The sequence below is a fragment of the Syzygium oleosum genome, unplaced genomic scaffold (assembly GCF_021117445.2).
Source record: "Syzygium oleosum isolate NSW1041296 unplaced genomic scaffold, Sole_v2.1 Sole_v2.08, whole genome shotgun sequence".
NCBI lineage: Eukaryota > Viridiplantae > Streptophyta > Magnoliopsida > Myrtales > Myrtaceae > Syzygium > Syzygium oleosum.
Window position 1 is genome coordinate 10,245,053 of NW_026607492.1, and position 11,780 is coordinate 10,256,832.

At 40.8% G+C, this 11,780-nt stretch overlaps 1 protein-coding gene across 1 annotated transcript; it reads left to right on the plus strand.

Annotated features, from left to right (window-relative positions):
• Nucleotides 1–8,743: 8,743 nt before the first annotated feature.
• On the plus strand, nucleotides 8,744–11,452 carry LOC130138712 (uncharacterized). The gene is made up of 2 exons (XM_056313603.1): nucleotides 8,744–9,101; nucleotides 11,433–11,452. The coding sequence occupies exons 1-2, from the start codon at nucleotides 8,744–8,746 to the stop codon at nucleotides 11,450–11,452; spliced, it is 378 nt and encodes a 125-aa protein (XP_056169578.1).
• The last annotated feature ends 328 nt before the right edge of the window (nucleotides 11,453–11,780 follow it).

Consider the following 11,780-nt stretch of genomic DNA (forward strand, 5'->3'; position numbering starts at 1 on the left):
TCCAACTGGGGGCTCAACGGTTCTTGACTTGAAATCAATCCCAATGGTTGCCTTATATTCTTCTAGTGTAGGTACCATCTCGTGCTTGCCCAATTGAAATGTGGTAGTGGTAACTTCCCAGAAATGGGATAATGCTTGGATTAGACTCACTTGGTACTCCAGGTTGATGAGCCTGAACAAATACCCGAGCCTTTCCCTTACGTATGCTTTGTTGTCCTTTGTCATGTTTACCCACCATGCCAAAAGCTTCTTCCTTGGAATAGGAATGACTTGTATGTCTAGTTTCCCCATTTCGATCTAAAGCATATAAAAGAAAGTGATTATTATTCACCATGGATTACCAATTGATTTTAATGCCCCCATTTCACTTATATGTCCTTTTAAGGTAGGACGGAGGTTAAATACACTTGCATACCTCAAAAGTAATGCAAATGTTATTTTGAGTCCGTTTAAACCTTAAAAGAGCACATAGTTGAGATCATGAACAAATTCAATGTGTGATGTAAATGCCCATTCTGTCATACTCCATTTAGACCATAAAGCCCTAAACTATGATTTACAACTTCGAATACATTGAAGTGAACGAATAAGCATTTGAATTACATAAGAAATCTGCCATGGACCTATACATTTCATCTAAAAATGAAAGAATGGTCAAATAGAGCATGACGCCCTAATCATGCATTCTAAAACGAAAGGGCATTTATACCAAGCATTGAATGTCATTTAGGCATTCTTTAAGAATGTGCCAACTAACATGCATAATTGTAAAAAATGGAATGGAACGATACTTGCTTACCATGATATTTTTGTTTGGTTTTAGGTATACCAACCATAAAGACGAGCGAATGCAACCACTGAAGTTTTGACGCCTAAGAAGGGTAGGATGTGCTAAAGGCTCAAGGTCATCACCTTAATGGACAAGGGATTCCATTCCAATAGGCAATCCGCCTAAAGTAATGAAATATTATTCCACCTCGGTGATCGGTATTGTATTTAAACGATCCCATGAGCAATTGGCCCATAGTTTCGCCTAAACACATACCTCCTAAGGGTAATCCTAAATGTAGCCGGAGTTGGGCCACGGGTGGTGTGTATTAATGGTGTAGTGCTAAAGCAATTTAAAAGCATGCATAGCAATTAATAACCAAACAGCACTTCTAAAATTCATTCAAACCACATTTAATCCCAACACCATCCTGCAAAACAAGAATTAGCAAAGACTACACCCCTTATACCACCCGCCTACAAAACCATTTAACACTATCATTAGCGGGACGTACTTGGGATCCTTGCAAGCACAAAACACAAGCATATCGTTCTATCTAGGCCTAAGTCTACTTAGAAAAGGTTCATGTTCCCCAGTAGAGTCGCCAAGCCTGTCGCGTCGCGCCTTTTTTTTTGGGGGGTTTTCAGGATTTGCGCGCTAAGGAGGTATTTCCGTGTAAAGGTCTCTCCCAGACCATACCTCACGTGACAGTGGAAAGTAATTTCCTATTTAATCTAAATTTGTGATTTTGGAGTCGCCATAAGTCATTATTGGTAGGTAGACTAGAAACTTAATCGAGGTACGGGAGAAATACCACGATTCTACGAACCAGAGATTCTGAGTACGGGGACTTGATTACGTTATTGATCTCGAATCGAGATCCCTAACGCCCTTTCGGTACCTAAGAACGATACGATGTCTAACGTGTCATGCGAATTTCCGAGGCTTACCCACTAATTCTATCCATTCTAATCGTAGGAAAAACCAATCAAATATTAAATGCACAATCGATGTCAATCAAATCAATCAATCCTAAGTGGTCTCTAAAAATGAAAATCAATCAAAACATCCAAACCCTAATGAAGCTCTAGAAGCTTATTCATTTCATGATTTACATTTTTTAGGGTTTTCGGGTTTTTTAGGGGTTATAACCCCTGAATTTGGAATTTTCTAAAAATGTCACTTGGGCACTTCCAAAAATTCAAATATCATTTTTTATGGTTGGCCATGGTGTTTTTGGACCATTCTATGAATTTTAAAATTTTTTGTTTATTTGATTTTTTTTTCGGAAATTTTATTAATCGAGAATTGATTAATTTTTTTATGATTTTCTGAAAATTTTTATGAATTTTCCAATTTTTCAATTTTTTATTGATTTTCTAAATTTTCACATTTTTTATTTGTATTTTCTGAATTTTCTGAATTTTTATGAATTTTCCAAAAAATTTTGAATTTTTATGAATTTTCTAATTTTTTTATATTTTTAATATTTTTTAAATATTTTTTTCTGGAATTTTTCGAATTTCTAAAATTTTTAGATTTTTCTGATTTTTTTTTAATTATTTTTTTTAAATTCCCACCAAGGAAACAAATCGGACCGGCCCGGTTCAACTCAGTTCGGCCAAGCCGAACCGGATGTCACTGGCGCCAGCGCCGATCATCTCCTCCGGTGAACATGACGCCAGAAACGGCGTCGTTTCCCTTTCTGTTCATTGAGGCATTTTATCAAACACCTCATGGGCATGAATCCTAGTTCTATGTTTTTTTTAGGCCGCCAGTTCGAATCATTCTCCGGCGACCTTCCGGTGAGAGTTTCATCATTATGATTGATCCGTTGTAAAGTTCGTGTATTCTATTTTCAGTCCGATCCATTTATTACGTCGTCGGACCTCTGCTGGCCGACATAAAACCGATCCAAAAAACCTAATTTGCTAACTATCCTAAACCATATACTCAAGTCCACATATTATCATACAAATCGCCCTAGCCGTCTACATCGATCTCAATCGATATAAAATCATCAAACAAGGTGAGAAAACGCTAACTTGGACGGCCTATGGCCATGGGGATGCTCCGGCGAGGTCCTCCAAATTCCGGTGAGATAGTTCACGAAATGGCCGATTCGGTTTATGCGTTTTTAATGCCCAAAAATGTGATCAAACAACACAAAATATGTTTAGAAATGTATTCTAAGCATTCAGAAACTCAAAATTTGAGAGAAGATTGCATAATCAGCAAGATTGAACTAAATCATGCTTTCTAGAATTCTGGAAAACCGTGATTATGAGGGGATTTTACCTTCTTCGAATGTAATCAAATCGGAGTTCCTGGACGAAGCAGTGCCCGTGGAGTTGTTCTTCAACACTCAAACTTCCAACCGGTGGTTTTGGCTTCGCCGGAAGGGCTCTGAGCACGCCGGTCGAGCTCGATTTTCAGGCGTTCACGACCAATTCCTATTTTGGTTCGCCGGTGAGGAAACTCACCGTCGAGATCGATTTGTCAGCGCTTTTCGATCGGAAAAGCACCGATCGCTCGGTCTCAGGGAGTCTCTACTCATCTCCGGTTCAATCTCTCTCTCTTTCGCACGTATTCTCTCTCTCCTTTCTCTTAGTCATTTCGTCGAACACCCTCTCCTCGCAATGTTCAGTTTTCTTCCTTTTTGTTCATCGATTTTTCCCGCTCAAAGTTTGTTGGCACCGACCTTGAATCGGTTAGGGTGATTCCCTAGTGCCAGCTGGATATTTTCCAGCTGGCCAACTCGATTTGCACTTGTTAAATCGATCGGGGAAGGTTCATGAAGTCGCGGGCTTGAAACGTTTATTTTCTGGGTTTTGTGCAGTCTGATGAGTCGGGCAAAGAAGGTAATCGACCCGGGTCGGGTCAGGTTGACCCGGTCGACCCGGAAGACCCGGGTTGGTCTAAATTCGCTAATTAAGCTCAATTTTGACAAAATTTTCAAAATTAAACCCCAAAATTGAATTTCCCATCACATTCCAAACCCAACTATATAATTTTCCCCAATTTTTGTTATAATTGTGTCCAAGATTTTCACATTTTTGTACTTGAGTTAATAGGGTTTTGTTCAATTTGATGTCCCAATGACCTGATTAGGCAAAATTGATGCCAAAATTTAATTACCCACATCTGATTAACCCTAGAAACGATGGTCTCATGGTTCAACAATTTTATATTGGGCACGATTCTCAAATTGGGTTCAAAATTCTTAATTTTCAATTGAATTTTGGGGTTTTCTGATTTCTTTGAAAAATTGTGCAATTGGACTGACCATTATGTAATTCAAGGTCCCAGAATCATTTGTTGTGAAGACACTATGACTTAAAAATGACTAGAAAAGATTTAATTGCATTTTTTGTTCAATTTGGGTTTAATTTGCCCAATTTTGGGAAAAACATATACCCGATTGAGAGTTTTCAAAATTGATGATGTATTCATGAAATTGGATTTAAAATAAAACTAATGACTATTTTTACCAAATTTTATGATTCCATTTGCTATTTTTCTTGATTTTCTCATTTATTTTGACTAAAAGAAATTAAGGAAAAATGCAGAAAAATGCTAAAAAATTATTTTTTTGTTTAGAAATAGGTTTCTAGGCTTGGCCAAGATTCCTAGTCCTTATTTTGAGATTTTTGAAAATATGAAAAAAAATGAGCTAAAAATCAGGTGTCAATAGAACCTCAACTCACTCTCTCGCTCGATTTCTCTCTCTCTCTCTCTCTGGATTTTCGTCGAGTAGGTTCTATGCTCGGATAATGATCTGCCTGCCCTTTTCAGCTCGATTCCCACCACCTTCTCGCTCCAACCAACCTCTGAGTTTGTTATAATGGATAACTGATGGCAGCCGAGATTCTCCGGCTGTTATATCGGCATTTCTCATGTGTTTATAGTGGGATCAAAGTCAGTGAAAGGGCGGGTCCAAGAAGATGTTTTTCTTCTTTTCCAGGCGTGGGGACGAGTCGGGTGGAGAAGGAGACCAACCCGGGTCAGGTCAAGTCGAGTCGATTCGACCGACCCGGTAGACCCGGGTGGGTCCAAATTCGCAAATTAACCCCTATTTTGACCCAATTTTTCAAATTTAACCCCAAATTTCGAATCCTTGACACTTTTTACATCAAAATATGAAATCAACTTGAATTTTTGTTTCAATTAGATAGAAAATTCCCAAATTTTGATTCGGATTAATTGGGTTTTTATTCAATTCAGTGTCCAAATGACCTAATTAGGCAAAATTGAGGCCAAAATTGAATTACCCATGATCAATTACCCCCAGGACAGTTATTGTCTTCAATCAAAAATTTCGAATTGAATAAGATCCCCAATTTGGGCCTTAAAATCCCTAATGCTCAATTGATTTTTGGAGCTTTTCAATTATTTTGTCAAATTGTGAAATTGGACAAACCAATATGCAATTCAAGATCCCTAAATCAATTTTTGTGAAGATACTATGGTCTAAAAATAACTAAAAATGACTTAATTGGATTTTTAGTTCAATTAGGGTGTGAATTTTACCCAATTTTGGGAAAAACATATCCCCAACTGAAATTTTCCAAAATTAAAACTTCAGTGATGAAATTGGAATTAAAATAAGACTAATGGTTATTTTTATGGAATTTTTGAATTCCATTTGGTATTTTTCTTGATTTTTCGATCATTTTGGCCAAAAGAAATTAAGGAAAAAATCAAAAAAATTCTAGAAAATTTATTTTTGGTTTAGAAATAGGTTCCTAAGCATGGCCAAGGTTCCTAATCCTAATTTTATGATTTTTATGTAAATTTGAAAAATAGGCAAAAAATTAGGTATCAACAAACCTATGACAAGGTAAGTTTCAGGTTTCAAGTTTCGATGGGTACGTTCTAGGTTTCAAGTTCCGATGGATAGATTTCAAGTTTCAAAAAATGAGAAACTTGTACCCGATGGTAGATTCTAGGTTCTAAGTGGAACTTGTAAGGAACCTGGAACCGCTCACCCCTAGTGGTGGGCTCTAATAACCTAAGGCTAAATTGTATTTAAACTTCAATAAGATGAAATATAATCAAATTAAACTCAATTAGGCCCGTCTTGCCTTGAAATTTTTTGTCACAATGCCCTATAGCTTGATCGAATTTTGCTTGACGTGTGAGCCAAATCTACGCAACTGATTTGAGTTTATTTGCCATTGTCGGTTCGATGCAAAATGCAATTAAACTACATGTTCCTGGACTATATACTATGTACTTTTACTTTAATATTTTTGTTTAGGGGTTAAAGATTAATCCCTAGTTTTATACACAATTAATTCCTAAATGGTTAGTCGAAATTTAGGTGTCAACGGTAGGGCATAATCTCTGGTCGAAAGAAAATTAGGGCATAATCCTGCGTTGTTGTTTCGAGCTAACTTCTATAGGCTACTAGACATTATGACATTCTGAAATCCGACCCACTGGGATTTATGAAATGAATAGTTTATGGACGTGCTTGCAGTTAGATCTCGCTCGGAATTGATCACTTCCAAAATTCTAACCGTTAGAGAAAGGCTAATTAGGGATTTAAATTCGCGCGACCAAAGAACTCAATCGTGAACCGACTTTCGACCATGAAAATCGTCGAGGTGACATTTTGAGCCACTGTAGGCCGATCCAAGGATAGCTAGGGATCAGTTCGCCACTGTCATACGAGTGGATCGCGGGTGATTCCGCTTGACTACGAAATGAATTGATGAATGACCCCAAAACCTATACCAAACGATCGTGCCCGTCGGATCTAGCGATCGATCCTCGCGATTAAGTGATAATCGAGGTCGTCACGACCCGAGTAAACTTGAACGTGGCTAGATTTAGTATCGGCCATAGGTCAACAGTGCGAATTTCCCCAAAAGCCACCCGCAAGTCTGAGATACGCGCAAGTTACGTTATTTAGAACTTAGTCGTTGATTAGAGAACGAGTTGGGCATTGGAAATTTAGAAAGCCACGACAGATCATTTGGACGATGTTGTCATTTGCTCGGTTAGCCTCGGATTTATCCGAATCCTTCAGAAAAATTGAATTTTGGCGTGAAATGGAAAATGACCATTTTACCCCTAGAAGTTTGTTAAGGCCAATGTAATTGAGGAAGAGCATTTTGGTCATTTCGCCCTAGCCTTAGAAATAGAGATTTTTGGGCAATTTTGCCCTTGGACTTTTTGTGAAATTCCCAAATTGCCCTAAGATATTTTGGAAAAGATTCGATCTCGGCCGTTGATCTCAAGATAAGATTGAATCTTGGCCGTTGATTTGATTTGTGAGAGAGGGGCATGATGGTCATTTGACACTTCAATTATTGGCCTTGGATTATTTAAGACAAATTTCTCTCTCTCTCCTCATTCTCTCTCTCACCCCTCTCGGCAACTCTCTCCCTCTCACTCTCCCCGGTCGAGACTCTCTCCCCCTCCCACCGTGACCGTCCGCCAAGGCCAGCAGCCGTCGCCGTCCTCCCGTCCAGCCGGAGTAGCAGCGCCGGAGCAGCTCACCGCTCGCCGTGGCCGCTCGCCTAGCCCAGCCGCTCACCCCACCGTCCCTCTCTCTCCCCTATTGTCCCTCTCACCGAACCACCATCATCCCCATTTTGTCCTGTTTAGCAAACCTTATTTAGGATGTCGGGTATCGATAGACGTGATTAGGGACATAATCGGGTTAATTAGGGGCCGTTTATGGGTTATTTAGGGGATGTTTAGGGATTAATTGAATGGACTGATTTGGGGACTGATATTGGCTGATTTGAGGCTGAATTGGGGGTGCCTCAAGATTGATTTGAGGCTGAGTTAAGGGCTGGATGTTGTGGATTGAATTGACGAGCTTATGGCTCGATTTAGGGGCTAATGTTGTCGGTTTGGTATGTTGTAGTGTGTCTGGATGGTGGTGTTTGATATGGCTTGAAATGAGCATGGAAATGTTGAATATGTGCCCATGAATGTGGCTGTAATTGTGGGCCCCGATAGTGGCCTTGTATGTTTGTTGGATCGCAACTTGATCGATTGAATTGTGGGCCGTAATATGCACGCATGGGCTGAATTGAATTGTTTGTGAATTAGCCGTGTTTGGGTGCTTATTAAGCATGAGAAATGTGTGTGATTTGGTGCGTGTACAGGCCAAGTGTGATCGGCCAGTGAATTGGCATGTGGATGTCGAGCAAGTGAACGAGTGAGAAATCGTGTGTGGTGTGGTATGTGTGGTTACGGAAATCCCTGAGGCGGTACTATTATGCGGGGAATTGATCCGTCCTGAGGCGATACCATTACGTGGGCCCCGAAGTGTTGTTATTATGAATTAGTCGCAGTGAACCTGAGGCGGTACCATTACGCGGGTCACTGGCGAGTTGAGTGGAAAATATGAGATGGTCGCAGTGAACCTGAGACGGTATCATTACACGGGTCACTAGCGAGTTCGGTGAAAAGAATGTGATGAGGCAGGAACAAATGCGTGAAATGTAATTAGAATGTACATGTGATTGGAAATTGTACTACTGTGGTTAACGTGCAGGTTGCACGCAGGAAAGGCCAGGTAAGTATAAATTGTGTGCCTGCTATGTGATGGCTGAGTGTGGTTGTGTTTGTGATTGTCTGGAGGTACGTGATAGCCTAGGTGGGGTTTAGGGTGTGTTCTTACTGAGATGTATTATCATGGTTGTTTCAACCAACAATTTCAGAACCCCGACCTGAGCAATGAATCTCCCATCGCCGCCACCTGAGCGTTTTGGAGTACCGATGCACACCGACAACAGCGTTGTAGAATACCCTATAGACGAAAACATGACCTGGGTTAAGCATACCACCGTAGTTTGGGTAGATATAGGACTCCCCCTCTAGCAGGCCCACACGTATACTGCCTGGATGTTCAGAGACGGGGTGGATGAGTTTGGCCCCGTCCGTGGCTTCGACGTCCCCTTTGATGGAGTTGGGGATTGGGATCCATCAGCTATTCCCTCTCCTGACGGCGAGATGACTAGTTTTGAGACTAGTCTAGCGCAGTCCGGTCTTCAGCCTGCGCCTGCAGTACCTGAGCCTTCGGGGGCCGAGCCCAATCCGGAACCAGAGGAGTCACAGGTAAGGTACAACCCCATGGATGTAGACCTCGAGGCAATACCAGAGGAGGAACCAGAAGACGAGGACCCCGAGGACGAACCAGAAGAGGCGCCGGAAGAAGAGCCTGAGGATGAGCCCAAAGAAGAAGACCCAGCGATGGGGCCAGAGGACGCACCCGAGTATGAGCCAGAGTACGATCCCGAGTTCGCGCCAGAGGACGAGTTTGATGAGGAGCCGGAGGAGGAGGAGCGGTTCGAAGTTCCCGCGGAGTCGGGTGATATAAACAACCCAATTGAGATCGGAGCCGAGCCGGAGTCCTCAGAGGAGCAGACAGTTCAGGGGGATTCAGATTCGGATGATGAGGAATCAGACTCTGAGTGGACGCCAAGCAGAGGGCGTAGGGGCTAGAGTAGGGGTTGGGAATAGTTCTTTGAGGTGTTCCATTTTTGGAGATAGGGTATACCAAGCTACTGATCTTTTTGGATGTCGGTGGTGCATAGTATTGATATTCGGTGTGCTTGTTCATTATGGGTTGTGTATGTGAATATTGTATAAGTTTGGATGAGCAATGGAAATGGTTATTCTCCCTTTTACCCCAATTGTTATTGTCAGGGTATTTGTGGCTTTCGCTGATTGTCTTAAATCTCTGATAAGTTGAATTGGGTCGGCGATACCCTGGGACGTCGCATTATTCGACCAGAGAAGTGGGTCGCGTGCTCGATGGGGTTCGGGGCGTGACAGACACTCTCACACAGAAATTACGCATTACAAGCCAGAGCCAAATCCAAGCTTGAGGAGATAAGAAAACAAAAGGCACACTCCCAAAAATTGCATCTTGTTTCCAATGGAGAATCGGCAAGGTAGGCACGTCGACGGCAAAGACACTCGTAAATCGGAGTCGGCAAGCCACAAAAGAAAGAGAGAGGCGAAACTAGGGTTGTTGCTGTGAGAGAGAGAGAGAGAGAGAGAGAGAGAGAGAGAGAGAGAGAGAGAGAGAGAGAGAGAGAGAGAGAGAGGGAGGCGACAACAAGAGAGATGGAGCATGGTCGCTTCGGGTTGGGTTGTTGCAGGCACGGGCAGAAGTGGGAGACCGATAGAGGATCGACGATGGCGACGAGGGATTCCTGCGGCGAGAGAGGGCGACTGCGCCGTGTGAGCAAAGAGGAAATAAGAAAGTATGAGTCTACGACAAACAGAGAAGGAGGCTTAGGTTAGAAGAAAAATATGCATTGGGTTTTTAAGGCTTTATAAAAAACCAGTTCTAAATTCAGTCCGATTCCTAGGTGGTTCTTCACTCAGAATCGGATTTGTTTCTAGGGTGGTCTGGTCCGGTCCGGGTAGAACCTGTCCAATTGCACAGAGCTACTAGTATTGTTGGTTGTCCAAGTTATGGTGTGGATAGTACTTGGCTTGATCTTTCATGTGCAATTGGGAGAATGGATATGGTTATTCCATGTGCACTTATGGTATTGTGAAGTGGTTCATCTTAGTTTTGTTGGGGACGACAAATGTTGTGATATGTTTTGGTGGATGCAGTTTAGGTTGCGTGGTAGTAATTGAGTTTAAGAAAATCAGGTCACACAATGAACCTGAAAGATGGATGAAATCCAAGCAAGTGTATGTTTACTTCTATCAATTTTGCTATGAGTTGGAATGCGTCATTGAGAGATACGATGGTTTGGTTGAAGACTGAAGCTGGAAACATGATGACAACGAAAGGAGCTGAAGAGGCCATATGGTTGAATGACTCAATTAGTGATGTTGGTGTGGGCATCCGGTTGATGCGGTGTTAAGTGGAAGTAAGAGATATCACTAGAAAATCAAATTCTTTAGTGACTGAAGTTTATTTGTAAAGATAATTTGTCTTCTATTTATCTATTCAGAAACTTTCCAAGTGGTAGTAAAGGAACAAAAAATTTGATACCAGAATGGTTGGAGATTGAGAACGTAACACAAATGCGACAAAATAAATGTTCAATTCCTAAGAAATTACCCCAGGATACAGGGTATATAATACGGTCATCATCTAAGGAATCCACTTTAGAATAGAAGGTATTTAAATAAAATCAACTTGAAACAACCGCCAAACGTAGGCAATTCCGATACACCTTTTCTTTTATTTTCCAAGATAAGACCAACAATCCTAGACAAAACATAAAAAAGAAGATTGAGTTTTGACTCAAGATGGCTTCTGGAACAAAAATACCATGCATAGGACTCAACAAACTCATAGAAAGACTCAAAAACTTATTCTCGGGTAAATTGAGCAACACTTAGTAAAGTGAGCTAACTCCCTCCAAAAAGCATAAAACTGAACAAATAGAGCTTTTCAACCATGTATTATGAGACCGGACTGGAGAACGAAATCCTCATCAAATTAAAAAAGAAAGTAACTCTTAAAATTCTCTAAGCAGAGTTGAACTTAATATCCAAGCAATTTATATTATGTGTTGGATAAGGCCTAATACTCGTGAGATAATCCTCATCAAAAACTCTAAAACATGAAAATGTCCACACAAAATCTAAAAGATAGTCGGATAAACCCACTTCAAGCAGATCCATAGACTTCCAATAAACTGCTGTATTGTGTGTCTCACTTTGACAGGAGGACTTGGCTCTAAGTGATGTTAGGCACTATTTTTTCCAGAAACTTACATTCTCAAAAAAACGAATCAACAATATATTTGTAGCATATCTCTTAAGTTTTTCATTCATCCATAATCCGGTCTTATGCCTAAAACCTAGGATGCGTACGTAATGACATCATATCGATCAAAAATAAAAATAAAATAAGCATAATAACATAGAAGGCCTTGAAGAAGGAAATCCTCCCATGTACTATTACTATACAAGAAGGCCTTTTATACGGTTCTCTTGAGAATGAGGCATGAATTAAGCAATGAAGTCCCATCAAATTTGACTATCCACAAAATTCAACATATATCAATAAGAT

Bases quoted from the DNA above. Each gene is read 5' to 3' on its own strand.
- LOC130138712 (XM_056313603.1), top strand. From the start codon at position 8,744: ATGACTAGTTTTGAGACTAGTCTAGCGCAGTCCGGTCTTCAGCCTGCG. The intron at 9,102-11,432 runs GTGATATAAACA...TCACTTTGACAG, and splicing joins CGAAGTTCCCGCGGAGTCGG to GAGGACTTGGCTCTAAGTGA.